A 21,899-nucleotide genomic window follows, 5' to 3' on the forward strand; every position below is an offset into this window, starting at 1 on the left:
GGTTAATTTCCAGAGTTGTTTTTTGTTTTTTACTGTGTTTTTCCCCAATTATTGCAGAGTGTGAAAATAAGAAATAGAATAATAAAAAAAAACGTGTCTTATTCTAGATGAGCAAGCATCAAATACACAAATACAGGCATGCACATTAATGCAGCTGTCTGTGAGGGGAGAAGTTTGTTTTGGGTAACAACTAGCTGTGGAATTTGTAATATCTCACCCTGCTTCTATCCACAGCTTATATCAGGCCAATCCCAAGAGGAAAAGGGGGGACGAACCAAGAGGGGAACAGTCAGGGGGGCTGGTTTGGGCGGAACTCTTCAGTCTGCTGACATAGCAGTGTGTGATTCACTCTCACACCCACAGTGCAATACATTCCTCAGGCTCTCTGCATTACAGTCTGCACCGGAACACTCTCCTATCACTTGTTGATCTGAAGGCTGGATAGACTGAAAGGCATTTCTCCCAATACAATAGGACTTTCTTCTTTTGGATTACTTCACTAACAAGAGCTCACATTGAAGATAATGTTGGACATTATTGGGAAGGATTCATAAATTGTTACCAACAATTATGGAGAAGACAGACAGTGAATCAGTGGTAAGCAGGTTTGATTGAGCAATGTAATGCAACAGTTAAAAATATATGTAGCTCGACTTCTGAAATATTTTTGTACATAACGTTCTGGGAGACAAAAGAATGTTTAATTCACCGTGATCATTTATTGCATGGCATTGTTTTGCAAAGTAGAAAGGTAGGTACATAGAACTGCTATGTGCTGAACGAAATGGGAAAAAAGTGTAGTTAGATTTCAGTAAAATGTGAGTTTAGAAGGAGAAAATAGACTCAAGTTTAAAGGCCGATAAGGCATAATACTTGTGGTTGGCTTAATGGAAATGGTGCATGTACTACTCAGGAATGATAAGAATGGCAGATTTAGGCTGGCAAGCTCTTATTAATTTAAAACACATGTTTTATAAAACGGATACATCTCTGGGCATCAATTAGACTCAGCTCAGAACTTTACAGTTGTGATGAAGTTTGAAGCAGTTCAAAAACTTTTAGGTAATATTTATTTGTTGGTAAAAACTTGATTTTTTTTAAGTCGAAATATTGTGCAATTTCTTGTTTAGCTAAATAAATCAGTGCCTAGTCCTTATCTTCTCCCAAACTGCTAAGAACAGGGTCCTATCCTGTATCCATCTTCCAAGGGACAATAAACCCAATTTTAACCAATGAAGAGGAATGTAATTTCAGATATTTTATTTTTTTATTTTTTTATTTTTTCTTTGATCAGCTCTACCTTTAAAAATTGTTTTTCCAAAGATCAGTTTTACATACCATTTTTTCCAGTTAAATTGGTTTATAAATACAGATTTATAGAACATAAATAGGATGAAAGAATAGTGTAGGATCTACAACTATTGTACATATCTGCCCAAAATTGAACATCATTATCAGCTATTTATATAGCGCTACTAATTCCACAGCGCTGTACAGAGAACTCACTCACATCAGTCCCTGCCCCATTGGGGCTTACAGTCTAAATTGCCTAACATATACAGACAGACAGACAGAGACTAGGGTCAATTTTGATAGCAGCCAATTAACCTACTAGTATGTTTTTGGAATGTGGGAGGAAACCAGAACACCTGGAGGAAACCCACACAAACACAGGGAGAACATACAGACTCCACACAGATAAGGCCATGGCCGGGAATCGAACTCATGACCCCAGTGCTGTGAGGCAGAAGTGGTAACCACTGAGCCACTATGCTGCCGTGCTGGATTTCACATGTGTGTCGATAAGATAACAATTTGATAAGCATTGTGGCCCTGATTCATTAACGCATGAACATATTTTTTTTTTATTTTTTTTTTAAACGCACATACTTCAGGCATACGCACGTCCGTATTCAAGTACAAGCGGATCTGAAGAAACTTCACTGGTTGAATATGGGTCTAGGTACGCTCTGCATATACGGCACTTGCCGTATTGAGTTAGACACAACACACTACGCACAATATGTTCAATCTAAGGACCCATCAGAAAAGAAATGTATTCAATTATCGTCATCTGTTAATAATAGTCATTTATGAAAACTTTTTTCTGCCATAAAAAACATTTCTGTTATAAATATCTAATTAATTTTTACAGTTGCTCTTGATTGCAAACACATGTCCTAGCATGCATACGTGTCCGTCATCACTATCACTCAGCACTTACACCGGATCTGTAGCTGGGTGCAAGTGATACTACAGAAAACCACATAGTTTAGAGATGTCCAAAGCTTGAATCGGATGCTGCTGTGGGCGCTCAAGCTCGGCACGCCCTCACTGCAAATTGACTACGTGCTTACGCTCTTTCCCCTCCCTGTCCGTCCGCAAAATCGTAAGAGTCCTTTGCGCTGGAAGATGAATTGCATACACTTACTTATCTGGCGTATAGGCTGTTTCTGGTTATGTGCACAGCAAATTAACACAAAATATGGCACATATCTGAATTTACTTTCTATTTAAGTGTGTGTGTGTGTGTGTGTTTGTGTGTGTGTGTGTGTGTGTGTGTGTGCAAATATGTGGTATTATACTGTATAATGCCTGACAAACAGACCTACAGAGTCTTGATAACTTGCAGTTTAAAACTAGTTAGCAAAATAAATAAAAGGAATCAATTTAATTACTTCATGTTATATAGCTGTAAGCTATTTATTAGAGGAGTGAGTATTATTCACATGGTCTTATGTTATAAAATAACAAGCTGCAAAACCAACACATGATAATAACTTTTTACTTACAGAATTGTGAGAGATGCAAATAGTTCCTTATACGCATGTCAGGATTTGCATTTTCGGACACTCTTGTCCGTTTCTGTTGTGCCCCCCATCCCTCCCCAATTATCACAAAAATCCATGACCCTCCAATATCCATCATCATCTGTTCTTACCTAATGCTCCGTGTTCCAATATATCATACTAGAACCATAAGTTCATATGCAGTCTTAAGCGGGGTACACACTACAGAAAATTTCTTCCAATGAGATAGCTGCAACGATTTTACCAACAATTGAAAGTCCCGATGAGCATGCCGATTCATGTGTACAGACTATACACATTTTACAAGATTTACCTTCAGATCTGTGCTCCTCATCTGTCATAACCATCAGCTGAAAAGATCATGACTGTAAACTCTATGGAGATCTGCCCACACTGCAGGTCCTGAGTGCATACACACTGCAGAATTTGCCCGAGATCATATAAAATCAACTGAAACAATACGATGTGTTTTGGTAAGATAAAAGATGATTGTGGGAGTGCACACTAAGGCAAGGTACACACTGAAGAAATTTCAACCAACTTTTTAAGCCGAGCGATTTTACATGCGATCGATGGTCCGATCGCTCGGTCCATGGACTGCATACACACTAGCCTTGTTTAGGACGATAAAGGGAAGAGCGGACGTTCCTTTAGCGACTTTTTACAGCCATGTTGTCGTGAGCAATGACTGTAATTTCATACTCACTGTTGTGGATCGGTCGGAAGTTTATACACACTACACAGCGGAAACGAGATTGGAACGAAAATATTAAACGGTACGACCAACCAAATGAGGCGACAATCCTCCATTTGGGCAGACTTTCGACCATCGTGTCACTGCACACACTGACCCGACTTTTGAACGAGCAGTCGTATGTCGGCTGATTTAGCCGATTATTGGATGAAAACTGTGTAGTGTGTACTTAGCTTAAGGCCAGGTACACACTGAAGAATTTTCCAACCGACGTGTTATCTCAAAAAATTGTACCTATGACTGAAAGTCTGATCAGTCTGATGATTCATACACACTGACACAATCTACCTTCAGGTCTGTGCTCTTCATCTGGTCCTTCCTCTGGTCATCTAGTCTTCAGAGAATGACAGCACAATATTCATTAATTCTTTATTATCACACTGATTAAAACCGGCCTTGTTATAGCTATCCACATGTCCTAACGAATTTCTTTAGCTTCTGTGACTCTGAAACGAAACATTCTGTCTCAGAACGAACAAATGAATTATTCCTTCTACAGCACTCTCTACATTTATTCACTGGAACATTCATCGCTAGCATCGGCTGAAAAGAGCCCGACTCTGGAAACTCTATGGAGATCGTGAACATGAGTGCATACACACTGCATGATCGGTCCGTGATTGGTCAGAAAATATTAAACGGTACGACCAACCAAATGAGCCAACAATGGACACTTTGGAGCGACTTTCGACCATCGTGTCACTATATACACTAGCCCGACTTCCGACCGACCGTCGGATGTTGGCTGATTTGCCCAATTATTGGCCGAAAACGCTCCAGTGTGTACCAAGCTTAATGCAATATCGGACCTAACAGTCGTTTAACATGTGATTGGCACGATAATCGTGTGAAAAACCTGCAGTGTGTACCCAGCTTTACAAGGTCTTCTGAAGTAAATTTGACGTCTTTATTGCAATCACATCAGATGTGAAAACTTCTCAAGCAGAGAGAAGTGTGTCCTTGTACAGACAAGTACAAGCTTTTATGCCTTTTAACATCTGTTATGCAGTGTAATGATATTTACTCTTATTTAAAGTTTCCTAATAAGGTAAAAAATAAGTCTCTAATTAACATTGGCTACCTTGAGATAAAAATCAACATACATCAACATTCTTTAAATAATATGTGGAGGCATTGCAAATCTCATTTCACATTAATTTGCTTGACCTTTCTCATTGACCTTCCTTAAGCCTAAAGGTAAACATGTTTTTCCAGTTTTCACTAAGAATCTGTTCAGACAATGTCACCTTTTGACCTCTTCCAACTGAATTCTGAAGAGAACAGAATTGGACACGCTCATTTACCTTTCTAAAATATAAGTATATTGTATTGCTTAATTGATACACTATTAACCATAAACAATCAATATTGTGTCAGTTAGGTTGGCTTCCACATCACTAGCTTCTGCGATCACCGTGAATAATAAGGCAATTGTAGCATTCTGGCATAGTCTGTTAGACCAATTATATGATGAACTTACAGGAAGAGATCTTCCAAGCAGCTAAAAAAATTGGACAAGTGTTGTTGAACTAAAAATCCTGCAGAAGAAAATATGGTTTATGTTTGTACTGGGCTCCCCATGGGGACTTTGTTTTATTTTGTACTTGTTCTCAATAACTGGGTATATTCTCTAGTTTTGGTGGTACAGAATAGCTCTCAAAAAATCTATGGATTCCTTAAAAGTAACTTTTTCAGTCTTTTTTTTTTATTCTCCAGAAAATCCTGGTTTGTTTCTGTTTTGTGTGGATACCAAAGAAGCAGGGAATTTAATAAGTGTTAGGACTCAGGACTAGGTCTTCATTCTGAATTAGGCATGCAGTACCTCTGTGCTACCAGAGGTGCCACTGTTGTATCTGGACAGTTTCTCCTTGCCTGCAAAGGGTTAAGCCATTATTATCCGAGCTGGATCGTGTTCACCTGTTTCTAGCCTTTATTAGACTGCCTTTTCCTACAGACTGATGCCAGTTTGTCTTTGCTGCTGCTGGTATCTCTGTGAAACTCCTGTTTGGATCCTAATTTCTCCCAGGCTTATGAATCCTGCTTTGTTCCATTGTTCTGCACCGTTTCTAGTGACCCAGACCCCGGCTATGTTTGACCTCGCTCCTGCATACTCTCTGGTATATTGTGGATCTTCCAGCTTCTGACCCCTGGATTGCCCGACCCTCATTTTGCCAGATTCTCCCGTGGATCATCCAGTCTTTTATTCCTCCTGATTAAACCTGGTAACCTGAATATTAACTTCATCATTTGTGCCTGGTAATCCAGTGTCTCCTGCTTCATCTGTAATACCTGGATGTCCGTCTTTCCTGCTTTAGCTTCTCAGCTAACCTGGTTACTCTGACACCTGTATCTGCATTTTCACCATTGACTGCACCAATTTATGGCTTTTATAATTCTTGTATATAATAACACTGTTTTCAAGCACAACTATTATCCATGGCCTTCATGCTGGGAATTTAACAAAAAGACTTATTGCTCTTGCCACTGGAATTTAATTTGGCTTTATGAGCCTAATGGTGCAAGCCTTATTATAAATGTATTAATTTCTTGTTGGTCTGTGCCTTTTTAATTTGAAATAGCTGCAATGCATTCATAGTATGTCTAATTTTTGTCCCTAAAGCTTAGTAGCCCCTTTCTATTAGGTTTTCCTTGGATTCAGGAACATATTTGGAGTTCTGGACAGAATTTGGTTCATGGTTTTTCTTGAGTTAATAAATTAATTCCAGTGAAGCCTTTACGACATTTACAGCTCTGAAAACCATCAGATCCTTCCTCCACGTTAGTCCTAATGATATGATGTTTTCAGTAAGAAAAAATCTGAAACTCTACCACCTCATTGACCAATCGATTGCCCTATTGACCTTATTCCTGTATCCTAATCACCTTGTGGTAGGGTATATCTTCTCTCTCTCTCTCTCTAACACAATGGAAAACAAGGAATGTTCCTTTAAACCCTACACTTATTATTACAGCCTCAATAGAATCATCATAAAATATCATTATCCTCTCTCACATATATCTGAGTTATTTGGTATAATTAAAGGAGCTTCCATCTTCACCAAGCTGGATCTTCATGGTGCTTATAATCTCATGATATATAGGAAGGAGATGAATGGAAAACGGCATCCGTACACATTGATTCTTTCTTAGCTCAAGTAGTTTTTCAAAACTTCATAAACAACATTGGCTGAGATCTTCTTAAAAAGAATATATTTATCTTTCTTGAATACATTTTTATTTTTGTACTGAAACAGACTCTCTTATCGTCTGTATGTAAAATCAGTCCTTTTAATGTTTATGCCTAAGGTGTTTATGTCAAGTTGTAAAAATGTGTAATTCATACTTGCCAACTCTCCCTGAATGTCACGGAGACTCCCTGAATTAGGGGTGATCTCCCTCACTCCCTGAAGAGTCTGGCATTCTCCCTGATGCTGAGCCAGTACAAGACGTGGTTGGCTTCACCATCTGTGGCATGATGACACAGATCAGAAATTGTGTCCTATGTCCATGTATTGATGCCTATGGAGGTGGCCATTTTCATGGAGACCAAGATTTAATCAAAGACTGACAGGTAAGACAACAGGACTTCAGTAATGGAGACAGAAATGTAAAAGACACTTCAGTCTCTAGAGATTCATTAGCTGCTTTTCTTTAACGCATAGTTGCCTACTCTCCAGGAATGTCCGGGAGACTCCCGCATTTCTGGGAGACCTCCTGTGAGAGCATGGCAACCTCCCAGTTCTCGCCCCCGCAATAGATAAGGTTTCTTCAAATTACTATTGCGAGTATTTGTCCATTGCCAGAATTTATCCCTTGTAGCATCATAGCCAAACACAGGGGTTGTCCTCGAAAATTGGCCAGAAAACTTCATTACTGATCTTACCAAACCATATTTACTTATAGGTGATTGGATGACGGGGTGGGTACAGTACTTTTTAAAAAACAAAATTCTGGCAAGCTTAATCCTTAAAATATTTTATCTCACTCTGAGATTGGCAATAAATTTAGCCCTTTAAATTGTTCCAGCTACTGGAAAGTGCAGTCTTTACTGTATCCATCTACTCCAGTGCTCCTAACATTTTTGGCAGCCCCCCTCTGTTTCACAACATATGTTCTCGTATCCCCTTGAAAATAGGTTCAGATTTTTTTTATATCAGGAAAACATAAATTTATTGCAAAATACTTTTGCATACATGTTTATTCTAACTAAAATGTAAACATACACTCAATTCTCAATGACTGTTTTGCTGTTTCTTATTATTGATAATAATAATATCCTCCTCACTCGCATGTAGGCGGTTTCAGGCCTTTGTTTTTAGTTCAGAAGTGATGACAATCCCATCTCACATATGTAGGTGTTGGGAAATGGTATTGGTATCTCCAACGCCACCTTTGTCAGTTGAGGAAATGATAATAACTGAGCTCAGTAGAATTGTTCCAAGTCTGTGTATACAAACTATTTGAATGCATTCATTAAAAATTATTTTCTTAAAAATGTAGCATGACTAACTGGCTCACCCAGAAATGTTGTCTGGCATCCCCAGGCTTGTACGCACCCCTGGTTAAGAACCACTGGTTTACATTGACCAAAAAAATCTGCAATGTCTTCGGATATTAACCCATGACGTACACTTCGGTCATTGTTCTTCTTCATATTCAATTCCATTCTAGATTACAAATCTGACTCCTGGAACACTTGAGTAGATGATTTCTCTTTTATTCCTTTGATTCTTGTGTTCTTGTATCCAGAGACCATTATTAATTTCCGCTTATAGTTTAGCCTTTACTTCAACGTCTGTCATCAACACCCATCTGGGAAAAACGTTCATCTCTCAAAAACTTAGGTACAAAGTAGATTCCTTGGCCTCTTCCTCCACAGCCATCGGTCACTCTGAAATTAAAAAGACATTATTATCCATAGGAATTTCTGGTTGCCTGAATTAAGGACTGCTATGGGAGATTTTGTTCATGCTTGTCTCATTTGCGCAGAAAAAAATAAATCATCCATCTATCGACTACAGGACAATTGGTTCTGTCGGTGCCATCGATACCTTTAATGCACGATTCAGTGGACTTCCGTACATACTTATCACCCTCTAAAGGACATTAATTCTGTCACCTGGCTTGTAGAGCCGCAGTGCTCTCAATGGTGGATCTTGTTTTATTAAAGATATTTTTCATCTGCGCAGCACACGCTTGTTGAAACTGTTTCTGATCGTCCAATTTGTCTCAAAATTACGGAAGGTATTCTGACATAAAGGGCTAGATTTACTAAGCTGCGGGTTTGAAAAAGTGGGGATGTTGCCTATAGCAACCAATCAGATTCTAGCTTTCATTTTGTAGAAGGTACTAAATAAATGAAAGCTAGAATCTGATTGGTTGCTATAGGCAACATCTCCACTTTTTCAAACCCGCAGTTTGGTAAATCTAGCCCAAAGTGTTTCTCTTCAGCTTATCTTCTTCAATTCATTGGACAACCAAAAGGGTGAACAGTATCTCCGAAACTATATATCTAGTCATCATTACTAATAAAATGATTATTATTAAGGGTCACTGTATAGTATTATTATTATTAAAATAATAATACTTTATAGTAATAATAAAGGCATGTGCAATGCTCAGATGTGGCTACTGTTCTGCTATTCCGAGACCTTGGCGGGGCTCCGTGATGTTGGCACGGCATTGCCCCACCTCCTCACATCCAGGCATCGTAGCTGCCACACCCTTAAGATGTTTTTTTTAAAAAAACTGCTGGCTTTAAAGACAACAATGATTACAGACCAGGGGCCTGGGCTGGATGGTTCTCATTGTGTGTTTATAACCAGCCGTTAAATCTGTCATGTTCCACCGCAATGTTCCCTCTAATTATTAAAGAAAAATGTTTTGTAGATGTTTTCTTAACCAACACTGAAATATGTGCCCACTCCTTACAGAGAACATAGTTACACACGGATGAGCAAAAAGTTTGCAAGATTCAGATAGTTTAAATTGGGTGACCGTCAACATTTTTTCCCCATATGAGTCAGTTTTCCACTTGGCAGATTGAAAGACTGGGAGGAAAAAAAGATTTCTTAAAGGGACAGCATACTGGTAAAATCACTTATTACAAAAGCAATATGTATGTTGTAAGTATTATACCATTATCATGGCGATTTTAACAACTGTACTCTTATCAATATTTAATTTTATCTTTGCAATGTATTTAATACAAAATAGAGATAAATATGCAGAATCTAAGTTCAGTATAATTTACACCTAATTATATGATTTACTAAGGATTTTAGAAAGAAAAAGTGAAGACTAATTTTAGTTCTAAATTGAATATATTTCGACTTTAAAAGGAAGTTTTTTTAATAAAATGTAAACTATTCAATAGGAAGTGTGACAACGGGAGTGGTTTCCCACAGGCCAGTGAGAGAAAAGTTATGTATTCAGCTGACAGTCTGCAGGGCAAGTCTGCAAATAGGGTTACACATTTGTACAGCAGTACACTTAGTTTGAAGATATACAAATGGAGTACATATGTGTGACAAAATAATAGCATAGAGTGTGATTTAACTTACATATTTTTAAGTGGTTTAGAGGTATCTTTTTCCACAGCTAACAGCAGCTGACAGTCTGCGGTGAGACTAATCAAGCAGAGCACCTGAAGAGAACTCCTCTATAAAGACCAGGTGGGAGTGTCATCTGTTCATCAAGCTAGAGCTATGGGAGGAGTGTAAAGTATTTAAGCCTGAGTTGTTCATTATGCAGGGAGACCAATGCTGAACAAGTTGTCTCTGGAGTTTGTCTCTGTTTAATTTGGCATCAGGGCTAAAAGAAAGCGTGTGGAATTTTGTGTTATGAGTTACTTTGTCAGCTTGACAATACAGGTACAAGCAAGAAGTTGTCACGTGTGCATCACCAGAAGGGTGCTCGTGTCACCGAAACTATAGTTCTACAAACATTCACATACTTTATACAACATTTAAAGGGTCATTGAATAACCACATAAAGGGTAGACTTAAAGCACATATCAGTATGTGCAAGTGTGTCAGCTTGTCCACCTTGTACATACATAGGTTCCGACCCACCGCTTCCCTGCTGTTCATAGGAATCTTACTTACGGATTTACTGCTGGCGAGTGCCAGGAGCAGTTCAGGGCTTAATATAAAGCTATAGCAGGTTTACTGTAAATTAGTGGTACTCAAGCCTGTCCTCAATAGCCCCCAATAGTACATGCTTTCCAGCTCTCCTATTGGAAAAAAAGTAAGTAAAATATTAACAAAACTTTTAAAGTTAACTTCAATGTGTACAAGGCCTGAAGAGGATCCTATAGATTGTAATTTTGGGAGCAGGGCCCTTTTACCTCTCTATCTATCTGTAATAACCAGTGTTGCTATCACACGACGGACCCGCAGACCAACTGTCTGGGGACTGCCCATCTTAATTCCAGGTCTGCGCATGCGCATGCGCAGACCAGATCTTTTCTCACCTCCTCCTCCCAGCTATTGGAAGCCCAGTCATGGGTGCAGGATATTTAAGGCAGCTGTTCTGTTTCAACATTATGGTGCCTGTTCTTTGAGTCAGATTTCCTGACTGAATTTACTTTTTCGTGGGCCAGAATGACACGATTCCCCACGAATCGCATCATTGAGTCTCAGAGTTGGCAGGATGTGGGAGAATTGCTTGTTCTCCTGGGAGTCCGGAAGACCTACCCGGAATTCGGGAGAGCTGTAAGTGTGGATTTCCATTGTCTTGGAAAACTGAGACATGTAAAACCTATAATAACAAGATGGAGGAATTCAGCTTTTTGCCTTTATTGTAGCTTTTCTTCAAGTGCAAATGTTTCTACCAATCTTTATGAAAGTCAACAGAAACAAACACTATTTACTTTGTATATTCAATGTAAATGTAACAATCATGAAAAGCAGGTCTTACTGCACAACACACAATTACCATAACTGGCAATCATGTAACGTCTATTCAGAGGCATATGACAGGAAGTAGGCGTAGGCACACAGGGACTCTGCAGCTGCTGTGTAACATGTTGTCAGGGCATTGTGGGACTTGTGGTTCCACCCCAGCTGCAGAATCACAGGTTACCCACATTTAATTGTTTTTTCCCCCAGACAATGGGCACAATTATAGCTTTTGTGTGTAAAGCAACTTGCTTTGTAGAATCGTTTTTGATTTAAGCCTTTTATTTTACTTGAAATAATATTTTTTTCTTCTGTAATTATGAGCATACACTGGGATCAGAGTGTCCTGTACCTACGGGGCAGTACTGATGTCGTATTAAGCTCCATGGGCTGCGTTCTAGAGTTTTCATTTTTGTTTTTAAATAAATGACAATCATGACCTCATCACTCAGGGCCTGATCAACCAATGCAGCCTAGGGTGCAGGATCTTCACACTTTTTCTTCTGTTAATTATTATTTTTGTTTGGGCTGGACGCATCAGGGCAGCCTTAGACTAAAGAGGGAAGCCCTGCAATCACCAGGGAGAGGCATTAAATGGCTGGTGACACATAGTAGCATATTTAAATTAAATAAGTGTTTCATTAATTTGCTTCTGAATACGAACGGGAACATTGGTGGGTGGGGCTATGGGTGTATTAGCCTAGAGCTGGCGGAACCCTTAATCAGGCTCTGCCATCACTGCATTGTGTAGGCTGGTAGTGGGGCACTATTACCAGTAGCAACCTCACCTATGCAATCATGGGGTCAGACAGGTCGCTCCTGTGGCTGCCCGTTGGTGCAGTTACAGTCACAATGAATTGGTGCAGTGGTGCAGGCCAGCCATGCAACATAACAGTGCTATGTGATGGCATGCAGCAGCTGGCACAAGAGGCATCCAAGCATTGCTGGGTAAATGCATCTCTGTTGGCTCCAGGTCATACTTGCCAACTCTCCCGGAATGTCCGGGAGACTCCTGCATTTTGCGAGAGTCTCACGGACTCCCGGGAGAGTGTGGCAATCTCCCGAATTCTGCCCACTTCCTAGTGAAGTGGGCAGAATTAGGTCCCAAACGCCTCGATTCCCGGTGAATCACGGCATTTGGCCCCGCCTCCCGCTGTCAAATGGTTGCGTCATTACATCACAGGGCAGCTCCGCGCATTTTGGAGCCCCGCCCACCTCCCCTGGCCGGCTCCCGAAAACCAACTTTCTAAAGTTGGTAAGTATGCTCCAGGTAGATGACACGTAGGGATGTTCTATGTCACCAACTGTTAGAAGTGAGAATTTAACTGCTTCTAATTGTTTTAATCATTACTGTTTAATGCAGTCTTTGGTGTATGATCACTATGTTCTGTTTGAGTGGATTTTGAGCACATACTATTTGACACAGTGCACTCACCATTCTAAATAAACCTGCTAGAACTGCACAATGACAAAAGTCACTTTTTTTTAAACTACTAGAATATCTACTGGATCTGTCCTCCATCATTTTCTAGCAGCTCCATCCCCCCCATATACCCCTGATAATAAGGGGTATGAGAACGTATATTTTTCACATTATAAAACACACAAATCTGACAATAGGAAACAGGAAGACACGCAGTTGAATAATTAATTGTCCTTTTGTAATCTGCTGTAGAAAACATACGATTTGGGAAACTACAGGTTAATTTTTCTGCACAATAAAATTTTGCTGGTTAAAGTTGACTGGGAGGGGCTCATATGCACTTAGCAGTAGTCAGGATACACAAACACTGAGAATAGTCTCATAAGGGATGGCCCACAGATAACTTCCTATTTAAATGTTATTGTCATCCGCTGAATTTCCTCCTGCAGGCAATAACAGCCTGCACACTAAGGGCCTGAGTCATTAAGGAAAGTAAGGGAAAAGAAGGAGTAAATGTTCTCCAGGACAAACCATATTACAATGCAAGGGGTGCAAATTAGTTTATTATTTTGCACATAAGTTAAATACTGGCTGTTTTTTCATAAAGCACACAAATACTTGATAGCTTTATTTTTACACTGACATTTAAAGTTGATCTAGGTCTAGGACATGCCCTACCCCAACTATAAATCTGTACCCACATTTTAAATTTACTTCACCATCCAATGCAACATGGTTTTGCCCAGGTGCAAAGTTACTCCTTTTTTTATGCTTTGTTCTCCTTAATGACTCAGGCCCTAAGTGTATTAGGATATAATGACCGGGTACACAGAAAACATCTGACACAAGTGGAATACAAATGACACACAAACACTAGTCATTTTGCTACTTAAAGTGGTTCTTCCGTTACATGAAAAATCTACCCCACTTCCACCCCTAAATGATATCCATTGTATGTGACTCGCCTGCCTGCTTCCAGCCTACATAGTGGTGGATTTGGGTAGTTAATAGAAACGTATTTGCATGTAGATCAGCTGACTGTCTAATGCTGGCTACACAAGATGTGATCTCTCAGACATTTGGCCTGACAAAAAAAAAAATACTATTATGTCAATAATAATAAAATCTAAATCAATTGAATCATTGCTGATAGTCGTCAGATGAATACTACGTTTATGGTGGGACAAAGCAAAGGGCGCTAGTCATAGAGATCAGCCAGACGCTCAGCCCAAGCGGTAGAACCACCAGATGTGGCCACCACGTGTGGACAAATTGGACATTAATCCTGTCTCCAAGGTCGAACACCAAAACCAGCCCTTGTGTGTCCAGGTAAATACATTATAATGGGCTAAGTGTGAGATAACAGCATAATGCGGTATGTGGTGAGTGTGGCCAAGCGGATTGTGTCATTAGGTCCCGGCCTGCACTGCTCCAATGCCGCAATTCGCTAATTCAGCCGGGAGTGGGGCTAGGATGACGCGATTCGATGTGAATCGCGCCATTACACCACGCCCCTGCCCACTTTACAAGAGAAGCGGGCAGATGCGGGATGTATCAAGACAGAAGTGGAAGTTTCTCAATCAATTTATATGTTCACAGCAGGTGCATGAAAGGGTGGGGTTATCCAGAAAGGAAAACAATAGAGAAAAATCCCCCAGCAACTCTGCTATGAACTAATAAAGTAGTAGTAAGCCACCTGCCTCGTCAAGGCGCTTCTGCTAATAGGGTGGTCCTAATGCTAAACAATGAGAATCCCTATTTTTGGGTCATATATGTTTTTAAATTGAGAGCTAACTTACTAAGAGGTACCCCAAAAAGCTTCCAAAGACAATGCAGCACCAGCACTCCCCATTAGCTACTGATACCAGCATACCTCTCAAACAAACAACACAGAAGTGGAAGTTGCTCAATAAATTTATAGGTTCAGAGCAGGTGCTTGTAAGGGTGGGGTTATCCTGAAAGGAACAAACACAGAGAAACATCCCCAGCACACTGCTATAGCCAGTTAAGGACCTGCTAGTTCTACGTGTATATGAAAATGCAGAATTCTCAGTTGCACACATTTGCAAGATAAGATGCGGAATGTAACACTGCTCTCTCAGGAGTCTGGGAGAACTCCTACAATTTCGGGGGTCTCCCGGATATTCCGAGAAAGCAGGCAACTATGCATAAAGCACATTAGATTAGAGATCACTACTAGACATCTGTATAGTAACAGAATTACTGATCCATCAGATTTGTTTCCATGAGGTCTGTAATCACGTGCTCTCTTGAGTTCAGTGACACTGAGGCATCTCCAAAGTAATAAAAGTTTATTATATCAAGTTGGTAGAGGAGACATTTATATAAACAACATATGAACAAAGTTATATACAAAGTCCCTTCTGAGGGTCCTGTTTGATTCTTATACCCACACCTCCCCTCGCAGGCTGGGTACACACTACATACATTTTAACAACATCTGTTACACTATGTAATGATATTTACTCTTATTTACAGTTTCCTAATATGGTAATGAATTTTCTAAAAAACATTGAATACCTTGAGATAAAGAAACAACAGACATCAGCATTGTTATAAGTGGTGGCATCGTAAATCTCACTTCATTTTATTTAGCATGACCTTTCTCATTGTCCTTTAAACCTAAAGGTAAATACATTTGTCCTTCTGCCACTTAATCTAGGTACACACTACAGAAATTTTCCACCAACTTTTTATGCCGAGCGATTTTACATGCGATTGATGGTCCGATCGCTCGGTCCATGGACTGCATACACACTGGCCTTGTTTAGGACGATAAAGGGAAGAGCAGACGTCCCTTTAGCGACTTTTTACAGCCATGTTGTCGTGAGCAATGACTGTAATTTCGTACTCACTGTTGTGGATCGGTCGGAAGTTTATACACACTGCACAGCGGAAACGAGATTGGAACGAAAATATTAAACTGTACGACCAACCAAATGAGGCGACAATCCTCCATTTGGGCAGACTTTCGACCATCGTGTCACTGCACACACTGACCCGACTTTTGAACGAGCGGTCGTATGTCGGCTGATTTAGACGATTTGTCATAACTCTCGCCTGAAAAGATCATGACTCTGTAAACTCTATGGATATCCTGATTGTGAATGAATACACACTGCAGGATTGGAACAAGATTTATAGTTCTGATGAACAATCAAATGAAACGACGATCGGTACTTTGGAACTACTATCGTTCATCATTTTAGTATACACACTAATGCGATATTGGCCCGAACAGTCGTTTATCACGTGATTGACCCAATAGTCGGTTGAAAAACCTGTAGTGTGTACCCAACCTTAGACAGTACAACACTTAATACTAATTAACGAAGAAAAGGGGGAAGTTTATAGCCAAAATAGTGACGTCAGCATGTATTGCAGGGGTCACAAGAATATTCAATGATTTGAGTGTGCTATTATCTCTACAGTTGTGAACGCTCGTTAAAAGTTATCGCTTAGCCTTTTGTGCTAGTTACAGCTAGGTCTACAAACATTACATTCAACAGATCCCATTAACATTCTTTTCCCTCCTGAGTCCTTATTTAATATACAAACTATCCAATCTAACAATACAACTTAAAGGTTTTCGGGTTATAAAGTAGAACCAATTCTGTTCCACATGTATGTATAACCATCAACAACAGTGGTGTAGCCTGGAAAATGTAGTTCTGTGCCAATCTCTAATAGCAACTCACAAATATAGAGATGTGTGTGCATACGTTTCCCTGTCATCTTGTGGTTCTACAGAAACGTTATCTGGTCACACCATGAGTTTTTACTGTTTATGTTCTATCCATTTAAAAGGAAAGATTACATTGTCACAAGTCCTATTAATTGCAAACAAACAATGGTCTAATTTTAACAGCATAATAGTTGTAAAAAAAAAAAAAACAACTGAAAATTTTATGGGTGCCCACAGGGCCTCCCCTATCGCGAAACAATATACAAACGCAATAAAGTTATTGTCCAGGTTGGAGTCAAACCCATGGTCCTAGTGCGGTGAGCAAAAGCTGGCTGAACACTGAGAGATTATGTTGGGAATTTAGGGGGTGTATTTATGACCCATCGCATATCCGTCATGTTAATTATCATTTCTTATCGCAATGATAAGGAATTAAGTAATGTGGCAGTTGAGGAAAACTGAGGATCCGATCGGAGTCTGTCCTGGTGAATAATCTATATTACAAGCAGTGGCGGACCTACCATTGGTGCCGCAGGTGCAGTGCACCGGGGCCTGTGAAGATAATGGGGCCCGCTGCATGGCAGATGCAGAGGGTCGGGGCCCCGAGTTCCCTCCACCCCGCATCGGGGCCCACAGCGCACGAGCTACGCCTCTTAGTACAAGGTTTTATGCCCCTGCACAATTTGCGATAGGGAGGAGCACAAAGCCTTCTGGGAAGGGATCCAAAGATTCCTCTACTGCAAAACTCTCCATAGGATAGAATGGCTAACTCTGTCAGGGTCAAGCTCCAAATTAAATAGGGCATTTTCGCAGACACCTATGGGGACTGCATTTGTGAGTGTAGAGACTATGGGGTATATTTACTAAACTGCGGGTTTGAAAAGTGGAGATGTTGTCTATAGCAACCAATCAGATTCTAGTTATCATGTATTTAGCACACTCTACAAAATGACAGCTATAATCTCATTGGTTGCTATAGGCAACATCTCCACTTTTTCAAACCCGCAGTTTAGTAAATCTAGCCCTATGACTGCAGCAGCTATAGCTGACATCTGCTAATAATAAATAGTATCTTTACTTTAAAATGCGATAATCCCGCAGTCTTCAGGAGATGTACTGTGATAAAAACCTCTTCAGAGGTTCATAACTAGGCCCATTAGTTTGCTATGACAAAATTGCCAGACAGTGCGCCATAATGTGAGCCCAAAACAACTGGTAAAGAATGGACTTTAATTGAGAATCCCAGAAAATCCAGGCGGGCGAAGACCAAAGTGTATATGGGGGACCATTCGAGCCAAACAGAGAACATATCATTACTCAAATATTGTCAAGTGGATAGCATCAGGCAGCATCTGATTGGACAGATGCTGTGGCCAATCATGTGTCACCTGGATTTAGATATTCAGTTGACAACTTTTAAATAGCAGTATGTGCGCTCTATGGTTCGTGCAGTCCTCCTAAGCTTGGGTCTGTGGAAATCAATGGGGATATAGATGTAATGGTGATGTACCTGGTGAGGTTCCCTCACCTATCTACCACATGTGTGGGAAGTCATGTCTAAGAGCTGTGCACCTCCATCCGTGCGTGCAAAGGAAATGTCGTACAGTTGGTGAAAAATAGTTCACTGACTCGAGCAGTATTTGTCTGAGATTGCTGACAAGCTCTCTGTAATGTTGTACTGGCACAGACAGAAGAAATCTAATTAAAGCAGAGCAGCAGATGCAAGATGTAATTTAATGTACTGTTCAAGATTGGGCTTGTTTTATGAGCATGTGGGATGTACTAGTACTAAATGATATAAAAAACAAAATCGCAGGTATTAAAAAAATATATATATATGTTGAAAGTTTCCATTTGCCCAAGAGTTCTTTTTAAATAAAATATATATCAAGAAAATCTTAAATATATGTAAACCAAGAGAAAACTGGGCGAGTGTCACTGAGATGCCAACAGTAGGAAGTACTACAGTATCAATGTGGTAGTTGTTATCTGGAATAGACTTCCAACAGAGGTTGTAGACATTGTATTATAAATCATTATTCATAACACTGGGACAGATATTACTGCATTGTCACCTGTTGGTTTGATTGACAGGTATTGTGAGACTGCAAAATAACATCCAACAGTTGCCTATTTTTAGGATGTAAAGTCTGTGGAGCTCTTCAGTCTGGGTATGTGGAAGCTGTAATTATGGGCATGGCGTGTGTAGATCTGGGAGTGGTTTGTGCCTGGTCAGTCTTGGCCCAATTGTAGTTTATTTTGCCTCTAGATACATAAATTCTACAACTAGATCATACATTCCAGTCTTATCAGAATGTTAATACAGGACACACCCAACATAAATATTTCATTACCGCAGAATATCAGACCAGGTATAAAGTCCCAACTCCCCGCACATCAAAGCAATTCATTTCAGACACAATATTGGGGCTAAAGCACATTTGAACTAATACTATTTTATTTATTTGCTAGGACTTCCTACTAGTAATCTACCATGATATAAAAAAGCAGTGGCAGGCAGCCTGTGGACCTCTAGCTGCTGTGGAACTACAGGTCTCAGCATGTCCTGCCTAACATCATAATCTTCTTGCTCATGGTAGCAGACTTTTGAGAATACTGTTCAGAATAGCAGGACATTGGCAATATTATTTACTTGTAGCTGGAATAGTCCAAATGATATCTGCAACATTTGTCAGTGTTCAGTATACGGACATATCTGTAGCTACCAGCGGGTGTTATAATGGGCCCTTATAACATGTTTGATACAAGGGCAACAGAGGAACGGTTACTTGGATAGCACATCATGAAACAAATATGGCCATATCCTAGGTAATGGTATATTTATGGCACAACATATCGGATATATATATATATTATTTTTTTTAACTTAAATTCAACTTTAACCTTGCATAATATATTTTAAAAAATTATCTAATTACATCTTAGTCTTGATAATAATGAATATAACATTGCATTAAAGTGCACAGTTCCTGTACAATGACAATAGACCATGACATTCACAGAATGCACCTCCCTTGTTATTCAGGGCTCTTTAAATAAATGCTGCTTTTAGTTACATCCTCTAGTCCTGTGGTATTGATTTGTCCAGGACACCTGGGTGGCTGTGAATGAATGCAGATTGCAGGATATTCAGGTTGTCTTCCTTCCTTTCTTAATCTACAGCACTATTAGATTTTCTGTACGGGGCTGGCGCTATGTGATAGAAACTAGTAAGGTGAGTTGTATGTAACTTTTTTCCCCCAAAGACATTTTGCACACAAATCTGTTGTTGTCAACTGTTTTTGAAAATGATTTGAACATCTGATGTTCTAATTTTTACCCTAGGGATGGTTTACGGCAGATCCTGTTCCTCCTGTGTAAACAAACTCTGAGGACAAAGTTTTCATTAAGCTAAATGTAATTTCATGTTAGACCCATCTACCTGAAGGATGTGGCTAGGGCCAGGGTTTCCCAAACCCACTCCTCAGGGCTCCCCAACAGTGCAGGTTTTCCAGATCACATGTGACATAATTAGGACCACCTGTGGATCTGTTACAATGTGTCAGTTAGTAATGAATACACCTGTGCTCCAGCAAGGAGATATGGAAAACCTGCACTGTTAGGGAGCCCTGAGGACTGGGTTTGGGAAAACCTGGGCTAGGCAATGAGTCTGTTAATTAGAGAGAGGCTGAATTGAATCGTTGTCCAGGAGATTTTCATTTCTTAATCACATGTTAATCCCTGATGTTTGCATTACACATTCTGCTATTCTGTTTATTCCGGTGGAGAGATGGAAAATCAGGGTTGGATAAAACTCAGACTATGCACACAGTGCTTTTATTATTGATTTTTTTTTTATTTTTGTTTTGGAGAGGGGTAGGCTGTATATGAGTGTGAAAAACATTTTCTGACTGACAATGTCACAGAACTTTACTGACAACTAGCACTTACTTACTGACACATTATTATGCTACATTACAATGTGCCCAGAACGGAAAGTAGAAACAGTATCTACAAAAATGGGACTTAAGGATTTTAGGTAAAGGATTCATAACATAACACAATCTCAAAGCCATTGCAAAGTCATTCTTGTATTACAGTGTCAGGAAGAGGTCTGATTTTCACTGACATCTACTTTTTTCTAATTGGCAAAGAGAAATGTATTTTTTCTAGTCAGCAAATTTACTGATAACTGACAGTACTAAGTAGACATTCTGCTGAATATATCCTACTGTAAAATGGAAATGACTCTGAAAAAATTTTATTTGTTCCGCTCTCAGGTACTTTCATGTCTGCCACACCCTTACTTCAAAAGTAATTGTTTGGTAAAGCTGAACACTTCTGCCGTTTTTATAATGATTTGGACACTAAGGGCTAGATATACTAAACTGCGGGTTTGAAAAAGTGGAGATGTTGCCTATAGCAACCAATCAGATTCTAGCTGTCCTTTATTTAGTGCACTCTACAAAATGATAGCTAGAATCTGATTGGTTGCTATAGGCAACATCTCCACTTTTTCAAACCCGCAGTTTAGTAAATATACCCCTTACAGCGTTACAGTGGGGGTGGATCGAGGAGGAGGGGGACAGGCAGAGAGTGGCAACGGGGATCCAGCAGGAGGGTACATGCAGAGATTGTCAGCGGGGATCCAGGAGGAGAGGGACAGGCAGCGAGAATCCAGCAGGTGGGGGACAGGCAGAGTGGCAGCAGGGATCCAGGAGGAGGGGGACAGAGGCACAGTGGCAGCAGGGGGGGCGCGATTGCAGGGAGAGTGTGCTGCCCGGCTGCTCTGATCACAATCAGAGCAGCCGGCCCTTACACTCTCCCTGCCTTTTTTGACAGCTACTGTAATATTTTTTTTTTCAAATTTTGGGGCCAAAATTACGGTGCGTCTTATACATGGGAGCGCCTTATACATGGTGAAATACAGTATATTATAATTATTATTATGCTCTATATAGCGTCAACATATTATACAGCGGTTTAAAATGAATGTTCATTCATGAAACAAACTTATCTAATGGAGGTTACTTTCACTTGTTCTATTTTATTCTTAAACAAATAATGTTACTTTAAAGGGGAAATCCATATTCAGTGAATGCTATTGTCTGTGCATATTTGGTTATTTTAGTTTTTATGGCGAAGACAGATCTGCGGACTAGATACATTTGTATCCAACTTTCAGACTTGAGGTTCCATTTTTGTTGCATCCAAAGGCAAATTAAAAACTAAATCTGCATGTACCGTAGATTTCTCCGGAGGTGGAGTGCCCCTTTAACTGTACAGATCAGTGAGTGGAGATTTC

At 39.9% G+C, this 21,899-nt stretch overlaps 1 protein-coding gene across 2 annotated transcripts in view; it reads left to right on the forward strand.

The window, feature by feature from the left end:
- Nucleotides 1-339: 339 nt before the first annotated feature.
- INF2 (inverted formin 2) overlaps nt 340-21,899 on the forward strand; it is a 59,775-nt gene continuing 38,215 nt past the window's right edge. Inside the window, exon 1 of one of the 2 annotated variants that reach the window (XM_075192489.1) lies at nt 340-597. In XM_075192489.1, coding sequence (XP_075048590.1) covers nt 571-597 — 27 coding nt within the window. In that variant the 5' untranslated portion in view covers nt 340-570. The remainder of the gene's footprint in view (nt 598-21,899) is intronic. The other variant, XM_075192488.1, reaches the window with a different exon arrangement.

The sequence above is a fragment of the Mixophyes fleayi genome, chromosome 12 (genome assembly GCF_038048845.1).
Source record: "Mixophyes fleayi isolate aMixFle1 chromosome 12, aMixFle1.hap1, whole genome shotgun sequence".
NCBI lineage: Eukaryota > Metazoa > Chordata > Amphibia > Anura > Limnodynastidae > Mixophyes > Mixophyes fleayi.